This window comes from Heterodontus francisci, chromosome 2 (assembly GCF_036365525.1).
Source record: "Heterodontus francisci isolate sHetFra1 chromosome 2, sHetFra1.hap1, whole genome shotgun sequence".
Taxonomy (NCBI): Eukaryota; Metazoa; Chordata; class Chondrichthyes; order Heterodontiformes; family Heterodontidae; genus Heterodontus; species Heterodontus francisci.
Genome location: NC_090372.1, coordinates 27,376,082 through 27,393,764, shown reverse-complemented (window position 1 = coordinate 27,393,764; position 17,683 = coordinate 27,376,082). Strand labels below are relative to the sequence as shown.

Sequence of the window (17,683 nt, the reverse complement as noted above, 5' to 3'; positions counted from 1 at the left end):
AGGGGTGAGGTAGGAGCAAGTGGCCAAGAGGAGGGTAGAGGCGCGGCCTAGAGCGAGCGGCTGGAGAGCGGGGTGGCCGGAGGTGGGGGAGAAACAAGGAGGCAGGAGCAAGCAGTCAGAGAGTGGGTTGGCCGGGGTGGGGTGCGGGAGATTGAAACAATTGGCCGGGAGAGAGGGGGTGAAACCGTCGAAACCTGGAGCGAGTGGCCGAGGAGGAAAAGCGGCCAGTGGGAGGGGAGAGAGTAGCTGAGTAGGGGGAAGAGAGTACCTAGTGATATTTTCCCACGCATGCGCCAATTAGTCCTGGCAAGTGGGAAGCTGCGCATGTGCAGCATTGCACTGAGCGCTGGAGACTGTTTGAGCATGTGCGCAGTTTGGAGTGCTCTGATGACGTCAGTGGGCCGCTGCGTTGTCAGGAGTCACTCTTTTTATTTTCTTGCTGTTTGTGGGACCTGGTGGTGTCATGTTTCCCGATGTTACAACATGACTACACTTCAAAAGTATGTCACTGGCTGTGAAGCACTTTGGGACATCCTGGACATGTGAAAGGCACCATATAAATGTAAGTTATTTTTTCTTAACAAACAGGTTTAAGGTAATTAGAAAGTTTGTGAGTTGTGCATGTTCCCTTTATTCCTGCTCTTGTGTATGCCTCTTGCAAAATCACTTTTGCACATCCTTCCCATTCTCGCTTGCCTTCATTGGCTCCCTGTTCCCCAACACATTAAATGTAAAATTGTTGTTCTCACCTTTAAATCCCTTCACTGTTTCACCCACTCTACCTTTGGAATCTCCTGTAGTTCTATATTTCATTACCCACCCCTAAACATCTTGTTCCTTTGATCCTAGCCTTTGATGCATCGCATCTCCCTTCAGCTTACGATTAGTAATAGACCTTCAGCTGCCCAGAACCTATTTTCTGGAATTCCTTTTTTCAACCTTTTTTCCTCTCCAACTTCAAAATCTTTCAGAAACCTCTGCTGCGACCTCTACCCAATGCTGTGCCCAAGCCTTAACCCCGAACCATAATCCTTGGTCAGGGTTCGTTTGCCACTGCTGAAGAGTAGAATCCAGGCAGTGTTGCAGTGAGACAGCTGCTGAAGCAGACTAATGGTCAGTCACTGATTTAAAGGGGCGAAGAGCCTCAAAGAGGAAAGTATTTTTTTCAGCCTCAGTTGAAACCAATACCTCGAAAGGTAAGTCTTTGTGACTCATGTGGAAATATAGGTGCTAATTACAAAACTCCCTCTCAAAGGAAAATCTCACCCACAAAGTTTAAAATATGCATTCCACTAATATCTGAAGTTAACAAAATGAGCAGATTTTTGTGTTCTGATTTAGGATTTATTCATGAATGAAGCTACAGTGCTGAAAACAGCCTTTACCAAACCTTCGGGCTCACAAAATTTAAATGGAACAAAGCAGCAATTAAAAATACAAGTACAAATGGGGATGAGTTACCTGGGATGAGGGCTGAATTGCCAGGGCTTGGGTACTGCATATCACCATAGGGCTTTAAGTTAGACAACCCTTGCCAAGTAGTTTCTGAGCCCATGACTTTTTGCTTATTAAAATGAAAGACAAAATTCACCTCCACAAAGCTTAATTTTAACCTAAATGTAGATGGCAAACACTTTCAAGAATATGCCAATAATCAAAACCTAGCAATTACCACAAGTGGTGTTATTGTACAAACCCTTGGTGCTTGCATGACAAATGAACAGAGGCATTAACACATTTATTTTAAATGGGTTAATGGCTATGATAAAATAGCTGAAAAGGGAATTCAATACCAACACTTTACACGTGCATATAACAGATCACTCACTGTCATTTCCTGGCTTAAAGAGCATATGCTATATTGCAATGAGTTCCAAAGCATTGAATCTTAGAACAGAATTAATTTGAGGCCCATAAGAGGCATCGGATGCAACTGATTTATCAGGTTTCTTTTTCCTACCTGTCTGCTGTCACCTCTCCAAAGTCCATTGACTGTCTGTGTTGGAGCAATGGTAACCACAGGTGGGGTATTTGCTGCTCCCCGGCTTCCAGGTGGAACTATAATTGTTCCTGGAGCCCGTTTGGGTGTACCGGCAGGAGAACTGTGATTGGCAACTGGCGACGATATAGGAGAACATTCACTGCCATGGGAAGATCCTGAAAATATAAAAAGAGTAAAGTTGAATAGGACAGTATTATATGGTTTCTATTAATCACCACTGTACTAATTAGGTAAATACCCTTCCCTTTATTTAAAATCACAATACAATGTTCAATACTCAAAGAAAATACATCTATTTTTCTTCTTGATGATAAAAGAATTCATATTTATCAAATATATCACAATCTCCTTCCTAACCCCTTCACCATAGATTTTCAGATTAGGCTCCATAGAGCTCCTGCCAAGGGGGTCCCAGGGATTGGTGATGTCAGTAGCTATCTGTCCGTCTGGCACCAGGCATGCTGTACCCTGCAACCATACTGCCTCAAGAATGGTGTGCGTTTTTGGGTGAATTCACTGATCCTGTGCTCTCAATGAGGGAATTGCATGCAAGGGGAGTCTAGGTCAGAGAATCAGGGCTACAGTATTCCAGCTCTGTATTCTCAGTTTATCACCAATGCAGAAGATTTATCTGTCCTGCATGCTCCCATTGAACAAAGTACAGGGAAGACCTGAGCCAGAATTCTGCAGCGCTGATTTTGTGGAATCAGCACTGAAGAATTCTGGCTCAGGTCTTCCCTGTACTTTGTTCAATGGGAGCATGCAGGACAGATAAATCTTCTGCATTGGTGATAAACTGAGTGGCAGAATCCACAATTCTTTTCATCCTAGCTTGCAACTTCTTGCTTAGCTGCTCTTGTTAATAATGTAGCTTCCACTTCATAGGTGGGGATGTGAAGAATCAAGAACTGACTCAGTAAGGAACGTGGGCATGCTTAACCTCCATTAAATGGCACTTCCCTTTGGCATCCATTTCCATTGTCCCTTCTTCACTCAATAGTAGTGACTCACCTTTCAGCTCACTATAACCCACCAAAACGTGTGTCACTGGCATACTATCTGCTTTGAGTAATATGGGCTTTGCAGTGTGCTGAGAAAGAAGTTTTTGTTCTTCGGAACCAGGTTGACCTTGAGAGTCTTCTTTCTTGCTTCTTCCTAAGTATTTTGTTATGATACTAACAGGTCATACTACATTTGAATGAGGGACAGAAACACTGGGGGTAATTTTAACCCCCAAAGACAGGTGTGTGGTTTAAAAGTTAGAAGTCTGAAACAGGAACCTCACCCGCCTTGAACCCATTCAAATTGAGTTTTAGTGGAGCCAGGTGACCAATCTGCTCGCGGGGAGTGGGGTGGGGGGGGGGGGGGGGGTTCAGTTGGTAAAACCTTTTAAAGAGGCGGTGTGCCTCCATTTTAGCAGTGTTCCTATTTTTCACCACAGTTGACCAGGTTTCATAGGCATTGGGAAACCCAGCAGGTAAAAGCAGTTGAGAAGAGCTGCACCATAAGTGTCTGTGCAGAACCTCCTGTGGGCCAGGAGGAGCAGGAATGCTTCCCTGATCCAACAAGCTTACCCTTTAAACCCCTCTCACCCTCGCTCCCCACAATTGGACTCCCCAACCACCATCTCTACCATGCTGTCTCTTCTCACTCCCACCATTAAACCCACAACAGCTATCTCCCCCTACCTGTTGCTCCACTGTGTCCTTCACCTGCAGGCTTTCTAACCCAACAGGCAGCCAGACTGTCAATTTAAAAGATGTCCTGCAGTTGTTCCATTCTTCCAGGTTTGAGGCCTATAATTCCTCCTCTCCCCTCTGTCTGAGATTTTATCAGGGCTGTGGCTTTTAGCATGATTCGAGGGGAAGAGTTTCTAAAATGTGTTCAGGATAATCTTCTAGATCAGAATGTTTCTGGTCCAATAAGGAAGGAGGCATTGCTGGATCCATTTCAGGGAAAATGAGGTGGATCAAGTGTCAGCAGGGAAACATTTAGGGGACAGTGATAATAGTATAATAAGGTTTAAGTTAGCTATGAAAAAGGACAAGGAGCAATCCAGAGTAAAAATAATTGGGGGAAGGCCAATTTTAATGGGCTGAGAACGGATTTGGCCCAGGTAAATTGGAATCAAAGATTGGCAGGCAAAACTGTAATGGAACAAAGACCTGCCTTTAAAGAGGAGATAGGTTGGGTACAGTCAAGGTAAATTTCCATGAGCGGGAAAGGCAAGGCAAAGAGTCAGAGCTCCCTGGATAACGAAAGAGATAGAGAGTAAGAGGAAACAGAAAAGGTGCATATGACAGATGTCAGGTTGATAACAGAGTGAGAACCATGATGAATACAGAAAGTTCAGAGGGGAGGTGAAAAGGCAAATAAGAGAAGCAAACAGAGAGTATGAGAACAGCTCAGTGGCTAACATAAAAGGGAATCCAAAAGTCTCCTATAAAAATAGTTAAAGGTAGGTAAAAGGAGAAGTGGAGCCAAACAGGGACAAAAAAGATTTACGCAGGGAGGCAGAGGGCATGGCTGAGGTATTAAATGGGTACATTGCATCTGGCTTTAGCAAGGAAGAAGATGCTGCCAAAGTCGCAGTGAAAGAGGATGTAGTTGAGACACTGGATGGACTAAAAATTGATAAAGAGGAGATATTAGAAAAGCTGGTTGTACTTAAAGTTGATAAGGCACCAGGATGGGATCAGAAGCATCCGAGGATACTGAGGGAAGTAAGGGTGGAAATTGCGAAGGCACTGGCCATAATCTTCTAATCCTCCTTAGATACCAGGGTGGTGCCAGAGGACTGGAAAATTGCAAAGGTTACACCCTTGTTCAAAAAAGGATGAAAGGATAAGCTCAGCAACTATCGGCCAGTCATTTTAACCTTGGTGGTGGGAAAGCTTTTAGTAATGATAATCTGGGACAAAATTAACAGTCACTTAGATAAATGTTGACGAATTAAGGAAAGCCAGCACAGATTTCATAAGTGAAAATCCTGTTTAACTAATTTGATTGAGTTTTTGATGAAGTAACAGAGAGGGTTGATGAGGGTGATGGTGTACATGGACTTCGAAAAAGTATTTGATAAAGTGCTACATAACAGGCTTGTCAGCAAAGCTGAAGCCCATGGAATAAAGGGGACAGGGACAGAATAGATACTAAGTTGGCTGAGTGACAGGAAACTGAGAGTAGTGGTCAACGGTTGTTTTTTGGACTGGAGGAAAATATTAGGACCACTGCTTTTCTTGATCTATATTAATGATCTAGAATTGGAAGATGACAAAAACTTGAAAGTATTGTGATCTGTGAGGAGGATAGCGATAGAATTCAAGAGGACATAGACAGGTTGGTGGAATGGGCGGATACGTGGCAGATGAAATTTAATACAGAGAAGTGTGAGGTGATACATTTTGGGAGGAGGTATGAGGAGAGGCAATATATAATAAAGGATACAATTCTAAAAGCGGTGCAGGAACAGAGGGACCTGGGTATATGTGCACAAATCATTGAAAGTGACTGGGCAGGTTGAGAAAGCTGTTATTAATGCATATGGGATCCTGAGCTTTATAAATACAGGCACAGAGTACAAAAGCAAGGACGTTATGGTGAACCTTCATAAAGCACTGGTTCGGCCTCAACTGGAGTATTGTGCCCAATTCTGGGCACCACATTTTAGGCATGATGTGATGGCATTAGAGATGGTGCAGAAAAGATTTATGAGAATGGTTCCACGGATGAGGGACCTCAGTTAGATGGATAGCTTGAAGCAGCTGGGACTCTTCTTCTTGGAGAAGAGAAAGTTGAGAGGAGATTTGTTAGAGGTTTTCAAAATCATGAGAAGCCTGGACAGAGTAGACAGAGAGAAACTGTTCCCATTGGCGGATAGGTTGAGAACCAGAGGACACAAATTTAAGGTGATTGGAAAAAGAACCAAAGGCGACATGAGGAAAATTTTTTTTACCCAGCCAGTGGTTAGGATCTGGATTGCACTGCCTGAGAGCATGTTGGAGGCACATTCAATCATGGCTTTCAAAAGGGAATTGGATAATTACCTGAGGAGAAAAATTTGGCAGGGCTACGGGGAATAGGTGGGAGGGTGGGACTTGCAGAGAGGGGCATGACTGCAATCATTCTATAACTCCATAATGGCATCTCATCAACTTGGTGGTTTGATGATATAATTGAGCAAAACACCATCTTCAACAATGAAAGGCCCAAATGTATTTAAAGAGAAAAACAGAAACTTTTAATATAGCACGAAAGTTCTGGCTGTTGTAAAGTTGTCTATCACATTGCCCAGATTTTGCTGATAATTATTTATAATTTTTCCATAACTGCTATGTATTGACATCTTTTTTTGTGCACTCCAGTCACAGAACGACATGCAGATGTGAAATATTATTAACAAGCAGAAAAATAAAATAGCATGCGAGCAGAAATGTAGGATAATGCTGTCCAGAAGGCATGTTGTTCAGGACTAAATGTGCTGTAGGATTGTGTCAGAGTTAAATACATCTCGAGAGACCCAATCAAACTCCTTCCAGGAACAAAATGCAGGTTAGCACTCCTGGAGACTTCTCAAGGTTTAGAACTGAAAATATAAATGGGCTGCTGGCAGTCTCATAGTAATCAGAATGAAAACAAATCTTAGGGGACAACTTTTTCATTTCGGCAGCTAGCTCAGAATGAATCATAGAATCTTACAGCACAGGAGGCCGCCATTTGGCCCATTTTGCCTGTGCTGGCTCTTTGAAAGAGCAATCCAATTAGTCCCACTCCACCACTCATTCCCTATAGCCTTGCAAATTTTTCTTTTGTAAGTATATATTCAATTGCCTTTTAAAAGTTATTATTGAATTTGCTTCCAACACTCTTTCAGGCAATGCATGCAAGATCAGGCCTCCTCCCAGAAAGAGCTATAAAAGTCTCATAAATCTAAAATAAAAGATTAGTCGCAATTCTTCAGCCTACTGATTGTTTAGGAATCTACAATGTGAGGTTTGTTCTGTTGATTGCTCCGACATATATGATTTTGTGCTGTGTTGTATACATTTGATGGTTACGTTGTGTCGCTGGTGGAGCAGCAAAAAGGCCAGTGGAAGCAGTAAAAATGCAGCGCGGCACGACAAGGGGGTCAAGGTTGGCAACAAGATGGATGGGTTCAGTGGTAAAGTGGGGGAGGGGTGGGCGTTTGGCAGCATGAAGATTGCCAGGTTCACAGTTACAAGACAGAAGCGGGTGCACTGTGCAATGAGTATTATTCACTGCAATTAAAACTGAAGAAAAATCAGTTTAAAATATAAACACATTAAGTAAGTCTAATGGGCTCAATTTTCCATCAATCAACTATGAAATAGCTAAAAGGTTAGCCACAATCAGACTTTCAACTTAAACGCCAATGAAAGAAATATCTTGTACAATTTCAAAAATAAAAACATCACTTCACCTCAACACTTTAGAAAGAAATTATTTGCCTTCTTTTTGAAGACTTTGTTTAGAGGTTAGCACCTTCTGTTCACTTGATCCAACCTGCCTTCCCATGAAAATCTATGGTCCAGCATTCTGAGCCCTTTACTTGGCCCACAATGGGACCTACACCTGCTCTCAGTGGGACTTTAAGCAGGTCCAGCTGGTGAAATTTCCGAGAGACAGCTGGAAATCCTCCCACTCATATCCTTTAATGCAACAGATAGAAAGCTAAATTCGTGTAATTCACCATGAGCAATGCCACAGAACATCTGGTAGTTTGATAAAAACAATTTGGTCTACATTTGCTGTAAAGTATTAGTTAGTATCCTGTGAATTTAATGTATCAATCTAAATTTTGTTTCTCAAAAATTGATATATGCCAACTTGTTTGATTTTGTTTTTAACAGCCTTGGCTGAAACCCCTCACTGGTTAATTATATTCGAATCTGCTGCTGCCATAAGAATATTTACTTTCTGTAATAAAAACAGAAAATGCTGGAAATACTCAGCAGGACTGGCAGCATCTGTGGAGAGAGAAACAGAGTTAACATTTCAGGACGATGACCTTTCATCAGAACTGATAAAAGTTAGAGATGTAACAGGTTTTAAGCATATACAGAGGCAGGAAAGGGGTTTGGGCTGGGTGCAGTGGAGAGAGGAATGAACAAAAGGGAACGGTCTGTGCCAGGGTGGAAGGCAGAAGGGATCAAATGACAAAAGGGATGATGGTGGAAGGCAAAACGCGATGGTAATGAGACACGTAAAGAGGCAAAAATTAGATCTAGAGGAGGTGTAAGCAGGAAAGACAGAATCAGCACCAACAGTTACTGACTGAAAAAATGGGGCCAGTGGTAATGAGCTGAAATTTTTGAACTCAATGTTGAATCTTAAAGGCTGTAAAGTGCCTAATCGAAAGATGAGATACTCTTCCTTGAGCTTACGTTGGAACAGTGTAGGAGGCCAAGGGCAGAGAGGGCAGAGTGAGAGTGGAGTGGAGAATTAAAATAACAGGGGATCAGAAGCTCAGGGTCAAGCCTGTAGACTGAATGCAGGTGTTCCACAAAGCAGTCACCCAAGCTTCGTTTGGTCTCCTTAATATAGAGGAAACTTCATCGTGAGCAGCAAGTGCTAGATTGAAAGAAGTAGGAGTAAATCGCTGCTGGACCTGGAGGAAGTGTCTGGGGCCTGGACAGTGCAAACGGAGGAGCTAAAAGGGCAGGTATTGCATCTCCTGTGCTAGCAATGGAAGGTGCTGTGGGAAGGGAAGGGTGTGTTGGGGATGATTGAGGAGTGGACCAAGGTGTTGCGGAGAGAATGCTCCCTTTGGAATGCTGAAAGGGGAGGGAAGGAGAAGTTGTGTTTGGTGATGGCATCACCCTGGAGGTAGTGGATCTATTAAATGTGGACGCTGGTGGGGTGGAAGGTGAAGATAAGGGAAACCCTATTGTGGTTCTGGGAGGGAGAAGGGTGAGAACAGAAGTGCAAGAAATTGGGCAGATATGGTCGAGGGCCTTGTCAACTTCGGTATGAAGACATATCAGAAGCGCTTTTTTGGAAGGTGGCATCGTCAGATCAGATATGATGGAGTCAGAGAAACTGGGAGAATGGAATAGTGTCCTTACAGGAAGTGGGGTATGAGGAAGTATAGTTAAGGTAGCTGTGGGAGTCAGTGGACTTATAGTGTATATTGGTTGATAGCGTTTCCCCACAAATAGAGGCAGAGAAGTCAAGTAAGGGAAGGGAAAAGTCAGAGATAGGTCATGTAATGTCAAGGGAAGAGAGGAAATTGGAAGCAAAGTTGATGAATTTTTCCAGTTCAGGGCAAGAACAGGAAACGGCACCCATACAGTCGTCAATGTCCTGGAAAAATAATTGAGGGTGGGGATCGGAGTAGGACTGGAACATAAAATGTTCCACATTTCCTATGAAAAGGCAGGCACAGCTCGGACCTATATGTGTTCTCATAGCAACACATTTTATTTGAAGGAAATGAGTGGAGTCCAAGGAGAAATTGTTCAATGTGAAAACGTTCAGCTTGGCAAAGGAGGAGGTGCTGGATGGGGACTGGCTGTGCCTTTGTTCAGGGAAAAAGTGGAGGGCCCTCAGACCGTCCTGATGGGGGATGGGCAGGGTAGAGGGATTGGACATCCACAGTGAAAATGAGATGGTTAGGGCCAGGAAACTTGAAAATGGAGGAGGGCATCAGAATGTGTGAAGAGACTAGACAAGGGGAGAAAAATCTGTTCTGTGGGGCAAGAACAGGTTGAAACAATGGGTCCACCAAGGGAGTCCTTTTTGTAGATCTTGGGAAGGAGGTGGAAGCGGGCTGTTCATGGTTAGGAGAATATGAGGTAGGAAGCCATGGAGGCAAGATATCCACAGGAGATGAGGCCAGTGACCGTATGGGAACAATGGTTTGATGTACGGGTGTGGGAGCATCGTCCGAGGGCAAGTAGGTGGAGGTGTCAGTGAGTTGACGTTCAGCATCTGCAAGATAGTGGTCTTGCAAACAGCAGCAGCACCACCATCATGAGCAGGTTTAATGACATTGTTAGGGTTGGACTTGAAAGAATGGTGTGCTGGAAGTTCAAAGGGAGACAGGTTGGGGTGAGTGAAAGGTCTAGAAAAAATGAGATGGCCACTGTCTCGCAAATAGTTAAAATATCTGGAGAGAACAAGAGGAAGAGTCTGGGTAGAACGAGAATTCTGAAGGCGGGAGAAAGAGTCCACTGTGCGGGGACCGGATGGGGTGGGGTGGGGGGGTGGGGATACCTGGCCAAGAAGTGGGCACAGAGGTGAAGGTGATGAAGGAAGAGCTCAGTACCCTGCCGAATTTGAAACTCATTGAGGTGAGGGTGTAAGGGGATGAAGCTGAGGCCTTTGTGAGGACTGATCATTTGGGATCAGCGAGGAGAGGGTCAGAGGGGAAAAAGAAAACAAGGCAAAGTGTGAGATTGGAAGGAGAGATAGGATCAGAGGATGAAGGGGAAGAAGAATTTGGAGAAGCGTTGGTCTCCAAGAGTGGTTGAAGCTTGTGATTCTTGACACCTTTGCTTTCTGTAAGTTGCTAATGCCAATAAGGGCAAAGCAGAACTGAAAAATATCTTCACATCTCGATATTTTTCCAGTTCTGACAAAAGGTCATCGATTTGAAACATTGGGCTGAATTTTACCGGCCCCAAAAACACCAAGGGTTGCGGCACAGGGGCTGGTAAAATTATGCGGGGAGAAGCCTGCCTCGACCCGCGACGTGAGGAACGGCCCACTGCATATTACTGGGTGGCAGGCCCTTCATCTAAATATGTAAATCAAGAATAATTATATGTAAATGTACTTACCTGCAGGCGGTGGCCGTCCCACACTGATTTTATGGAGTTCCGAGGCGAGAACCTGGTGGGGAGGGGGGGGGAGGAATAAAACTTTCAGGGCGGGAGGGGTGGAGGAGTGGGGAAATCAATTTTTATTGGATGTGGGGATGGTGGGAAGGGGTTATAGGCCAAATGTTAGCAGTTTGGGGGGTAAAGTTTGGGAAGGGAATAAAGTTTTTTCTGACATTAAGTGCCACTTAAATGACCATGACTGGGGGGGGGGCGGGGGGAGGGGTTGGGGAAGGGCCGCCACATGTTTATTATTTTTTAATAAAGATTTATCAATGCTGCACCTTTAAAAATTAAAAGTAATTCTAAGGGCTTAAAGCCCTTTAAAAATGCGCCGGACGCTGGCGCAGTGGCGCCAGACGCCATCGCAGAGACGTGACGGCCATCCTCTACACAACATCGGGAGCAGCCACTCCATTCCCTCAATTTAAATGAGCCCTGCGCGTAATATCGCGGGGGCTCCTCAGCGGCATTTCTGTGTCGGAAGGCTGCCAAGTTGAAAGTGTGCCACCGAGGAGCGCGGCGCACAATTAAAATTTAGCCCGTTAACTCTCATAGATGCTCCCTGGCCTACTGAGTATTTCCAATATTTTCTGTATTTATTTCAGATTTCCAGCAAACACAGTATTTTGCTTTTGGTGATGCAATACAAAGTTTAAATGGGTTGAACGAATAGTGCGATTTTACAACATAAGAATCGACCTCTAACGCTTAAAGGACAAGAATATATATTGTCATGAAAACATGCTACACTAAATGATGATTTTTCCTTCATCAGTTGTAAACCTAAATTAAACATTCAAAAGGAAAGCTGGAATCCTAAATTCAACTTTTAAAAAGACAGCAGCCAAGACGGCCACCGCAATTTGCATTGAAATACCCCACATTCCAAGATATCAAGGTGGAGACGCATGTTTGTATAACCCTTATCCAGAACAATGGCTTTGGCAGTTTGAATGCCAGCTGGATCAAAAACAAGAAATGCTGGAAATACTCAGCAGGTCTGGCAGCATCTTTTTTATTTATTTATTTAGAGATACAGCACTGAAACAGGCCCTTCGGCCCACCGAGTCTGTGCCGACCAAGAACCACCCATTTATACTAACCCTACAGTAATCCCATATTCCCAATCACCTACCTACACTAGGGGCAATTTACAATGGTCAATTTACCTATCACCTGCAAATCTTTGGCGGTGGGAGGAAACCGGAGCACCCGGCGAAAACCCACGCAGTCACAGGGAGAACTTGCAAACTCCGCACAGGCAGCACCCAGAATTGAACCCAGGTCCCTGGAGCTGTCAGGCTGCGGTGCTAACCACTGCGCCACTGTGCCACCCACATCTGTGGAGAGAGAAGCAGAGTTAACGTTTCAGGTCAGTGACCCTTCTGCAGAACTAGCAGATATTAGAAATGTAAAAGGTTTTAAGCAAGTAACGCGGGGGTGGGGCAAGAGATAACAAAAGAGAAGGTGTAGATAGGACAAGGTCACAGAGAATAACTGACCAGAAGGTCATGGAGCAAAGGCAAACAATATGTTAATGGTGTATTGAAAGACAAAGCATTAGTACAGATAGGGTGTTAACGGACTGAAAACTGAACAGCCACAGGTACTAACATGAAAAAAAAAGTGGGTAGGCAAACTGAACAAACTAAGATAAAATAAAATAAAACAAACACAAAAATTTTTTTTAAAGAAGAAGAAAAAATAACTAAAAATAAAAGTAAAATGGGGGGCCCGTCATGCTCTGAAATTATTGAACTCAATGTTCAGTCCGGTAGTGTGCCTAATTGGTAAATGAGATGCTGTTCCTCGAGCTTGCATTGATGTTCACTGGAACACTGCAGCAATCCCAGGACAGATATGTTAACATGAGAGCAGAGGGGAGTGTTGAAACGGCAAGCAACTGGAAGCTTGGAGTCATGCTTTCGGACTGAACGGAGGTGTTCCGCAAAGTGATCACCCAGTCTGCGTTTGGTCTCCCCAGTGTAGAGGAGACCACATTGTGAGCAGCGAATACAATATACTACATTGAAAGAAGTACAAGTAAATCGCTGCTTCACCTGAAAGGAGTGTTTGGGGCCTGGGATAGTGAGCAGAGAGGAGGTAAATGGGCAGGTATTACACCTCCTGCAATTGCAGGAGGAGCCATGGGGATGGGACGAGGTGGTAATTCAGTAGTGGACCAGGGTGTCGCGGAGGGAAGGATCCCTTCGGAATGCTGACAGGGGAAGGGAGGCGAAGATGCGTTTGGTGGTGGCATTACGCAGAAGGTGGCAAGAATGGCGGAGGATGATCCTTTGGATATGGAGGCTGATGCGGTGGAAAGTAAGGACAAGGGGAATCCTATCGTGGTTCTGGGAGGGAGGGGAAGGGGAAAGGGTAGAGGGGGAAATGGGCCGGAAATGGTTGAGGGCCCTGTCGACCACAGTAGTGGGGGAATCCTCAGTTGAGGAAAAAGGAAGACATATCAGAAGCGCTGTCATGGAAGGTAGCATCATCAGAGCAGATGTGTCTGAGACGGAGAAACTGGGAGAATGGAATGGAGTCCTTACAGGAGGCAGGGTGTGAAGAAGTGTAGTCGAGCTAGTTCTGAAGAAGGGTCACTGACCTGAACCGTTAACTCTGCTTCTTTCTCCACAGACACTGCCAGACCTGTTGAGTATTTCCAGCCTTTCTTGTTTTAATTTCAGATTTCCAGCATCCACAGTATTTTGCTTTTATTTTACTGAATGCTAGCTGGTATCACTTTCATTAGCAAGACATTCAAAGCCATCTTGGAACATTAACCCTAGTGGAGATGAACATCCAGGGGGTAATCATTGAAACAATAAGACCTGAGAGAGACTGAAATTCTTGGATTGGATCCCATTAAAGGGAAAAAGAGAATCCATCTGTGTGAAAACTTAGTATTTCTTTTGGACACAGCAGACAAGCCTTGACAGCTAATCAGTGCAGAACCCTAGTGGGGCTGTCTGTCTGTCTCTCTCTCTCTCCAGGTAATACTGTAATTTTAAAACCCTGTCTGTGGACTGCAGAAGATCCAATTCTAACATTGCTGCAGACAGAGACTCAGGGGAGAAAGCTAGGAACTTCTGGACCATGAATTCATTCGGAAGACAACTGAATTACCAGACTCCACAGACTGTATATTATTTTATTTGTTCCAAACTCTAATCCAACCAATCTATTTTTCATCACTCTGTAACCTATTTGCATGTGTGATTCTCATGTTTGTGTGTGTGTGTGTGTGTGTGTGTGTGTGTGTGTGTGTGAAAGTTGGATCGTAGTTTAATATTTTTACTTAGATCGGGTTTTGATTTTAAGTACAATAAACTAACTTCTTTTGTGTTTAAACTCAAGAAAACCTGATGGATTGGTTGTTTTATGATCATAGTACCTAAAAGGGTTAAACACTCACTGAACTGGTTAACACATTCACAGTTTAAAAGAAATAAATCCTGTTGTGGTCAAACAAGGAGAGGGACAAGAGGAGAACCTTCGACCCCTCCTCACCTGATTGTAACAATAAACTAAAAACAAAAAAACCCCAAATGTCCTTGGATATCCTTGACATTCATTGTGGCCAGGGGTCAAAACTCACTCGCTTTATTGAAAATACATTTATTTAGGGGTTATTGTTTTAATAACACAACTATTTACATATTATGGGTTGTGTTGGGTTGAGTCCGATGTGCCACCAGAACAATTAATCTATGAAGAGTTCTTTGTGGAATTTGAGTCACTGCAGTATGTAGAACTTCTACTTAACTGGCCCCTTGAAGTAGTGCAGAGATACTATGCCAATACAGAATGCCCCTTGTAATAAGACACATATTTAAGTGTAGCACACTTGGCTCTGAGTCAGAGTTCCTGGGTTCTAAACTCAACTCATTTGAGTCCATAATCCAGGCTGACACTCCCAGTGCAGTACTGAGGGAGTGTTGCATTGCTCGAGGTGCTGTCTTTCAGATGAGATGTTAAACTGAGGTCCGGTGCACCCTCTTAGGTGGATGTGAAAAATTCCATGGCACTATTTCCAAGAACAGCTGAGAAGCTGTCCTGGGGTCTTGGTCAATATTTATCCATCAACTGAGATCGAATAATACTAAAAACAGATTACTTGGTTATTTATTTCATTATCCTTTGTGCGACCTTGCTGTTCGCAAACTAATTGCCGTTTTGCCTACACAACCACACTTCATAAATAATCCATTAGCTGTCAAGTGTTCTGGAATGTCCTGAGGATGCGAAAGGCATTATATAAAAGTTCTTTTTCTCTTCAATGTGCTTTGAAATAGTGTCCGCAGCTGTAATTTTAACTGATAGATAAGCAAATTGGCAGCCTGTTTTACTGTAAGAATGGCAAAGAAAATCATGCATGATGTAAAACTGGCTTCCGATTTTCTATCATTTGTTTTTTGCTCAGCAATAAAATTTTAAATTATCCCAAGTGTTACAACTACATGTGCGAGCACTACTTAATAGTTGGAAATGGGGAACGGAATTTTGCCAGGCTTAATTTTAGCAGTACTGCTGTTAAGTATTTCAACGGCACAACCTGGATTTCTAACGAAACTTACTGCCATAAAAACCATGAGTGTCTCTCATTCCCCACCATTGATAAGGGAAGGTATTATGATCCATTAATAGGAAAAAGGCATGGAAATTCTAATACAGAGAAGGGAATGTTACCAACAAAACCCCACACTTTGCTTAACCCCTTACTGTCAACTGGAATGTATGGGAGGCAGCGTAGCAGCGAGAGCATTTATTTTTGAAATTGAAAGTTATAACCCAACATTTTCCATCCAAGAGCCAGTGACCTTGATGGTTTTGGGGTTCCAGTGGTCATTCTGCTGTTACTATGCCATTGTGTTCCTAGAGCCTTGCGGGTATGTTAGCCTACAATCGAAGTTCCACAGCTCAGATGCAAATCCGCGATGAACTTTAGTTTTAGTTTAGGGCCTCTTTCGTACACTGAACTCAGTAAAAAGGCACTGTCTATTAGGAACAGATAGCATGCACTGAATTAAGTCTATCTTTTAAACATGGTATGATGCACCGGAGGCACACCAAGCTTTCTGGTCCATTCTGAATTCATCTAGTTATCCGACTCTACAAACTCGCATATATTAAAAGAACCTCAAAAGAAATGATACAGACATCAAATGTTTTCTCATATATTTCTGAATTTTTCTTTTTTCTTTTGGGCCTCCTTATCTCGAGAGACAATGGATATGCGCCTGGAGGTGGTCAGTGGTTTGTGAAGCAGCGCCTGGAGTGGCTATAAAGGCCAATTCTGGAGTGACAGGCTCTTCCACAGGTGCTGCAGATAAATTTGTTTGTCGGGGCTGTCGCACAGTTGGCTCTCCCCTTGCGCCTCTGTCTTTTTTCCTGCCAACTACTAAGTCTCTTCGACTCGCCACAATTTAGCCCTGTCTTTATGGCTGCCCGCCAGCTCTGGCGAATGCTGGCAACTGACTCCCACGACTTGTGATCAATGTCACACGATTTCATGTCGCGTTTGCAGACGCCTTTATAGCGGAGACATGGACGGCCGGTGGGTCTGATACCAGTGGCGAGCTCGCTGTACAATGTGTCTTTGGGGATCCTGCCATCTTCCATGCGGCTCACATGGCCAAGCCATCTCAAGCGCCGCTGACTCAGTAGTGTGTATAGGCTGGGGGTGTTGGCCGCTTCAAGGACTTCTGTGTTGGAGATATAGTCCTGCCACCTGATGCCAAGTATTCTCCGAAGGCAGCGAAGATGGAATGAATTGAGACGTCGCTCTTGGCTGGCATACGTTGTCCAGGCCTCGCTGCCGTAGAGCAAGGTACTGAGGACACAGGCCTGATACACTCGGACTTTTGTGTTCCGTGTCAGTGCGCCATTTTCCCACACTCTCTTGGCCAGTCTGGACATAGCAGCAACAATATCAATGAAGAAAACCATCTGGGACAGACAGGCAGAAATGCAACTGAACCAGGAATGTTTTATGTATTGGCTGCTCTCTGACACAAATAAACCCTTTTAAAGAAACCACTGATGCAAATGCAATTATTAATCCATATTACTGAGTCTAACTGAAGTCATATAAAAATACAGAAATTTTCCCTATTTGGCACATGATGAAACTTTGCCGCACAAAGGGTCACCAAATAAAAATGATTTTCTTTCACCAGGTTTGTGTAGGTGTTAACCCTGGCATAGGTAGAATTTAGTCTCACATGTTTCTGCCTAACTCTATCTGCTAACCTATTGCACTATTAGGGACTTCTGTAAAGAAAGGTAATATGGATGCTGTTAAGTGTGCATAGATCATCACCAATGATCAGTGGCAAAATTGAACAAGGGGCAGTTTCCATTGTCCGGAGAAAAATTCAAATCACTTCAGCCTATACGTACAGTTTAGAGACTCAAACATCAAGAAAGACAAATACAACCCTGATATGTAGAAAAATTAGTACTGTAATGTATAAGCCAACAAATTAGAGCGTCAACTAGATTGTAACAGCAGATGTATTGTCAGTTACATATTTTTCAATCAGCTACATCATATCATAGGTACCTGGTATTTTATTGGAGTTGGAATATAGTTTTAAAACTCCTGCTTTTGAAGCACTGGATGAAGGTCTGCCCATTTACAATTATAATGGTTTTGTGTGGCAGGTTGGTTGCCAAGTAAACCCTTACAGGAAGTTCCAAATAGACGTTTCCTTGTCCTTTTGACATGAACATTAGGCAATAAATTATCAAGCTAGTTTAAGCCTTTTGTCTAAACAAAGAAAAAGCATCAATTGGCACCAAGACACATTGGGATTTCAACCTGCTCCCAGTC

The 17,683-nt window shown here is 43.5% G+C and overlaps 1 protein-coding gene across 3 annotated transcripts in view; it reads right to left on the bottom strand.

Moving 5' to 3' along the window:
• LOC137383387 (genetic suppressor element 1-like) overlaps positions 1-17,683 on the bottom strand; it is a 319,556-nt gene that overhangs the window by 94,510 nt on the left and 207,363 nt on the right. For all 3 annotated transcript variants that reach the window (XM_068056168.1, XM_068056178.1, XM_068056185.1), the window contains one exon: positions 1,961-2,157. In XM_068056168.1, coding sequence (XP_067912269.1) covers positions 1,961-2,157 — 197 coding nt within the window. The remainder of the gene's footprint in view (positions 1-1,960; positions 2,158-17,683) is intronic.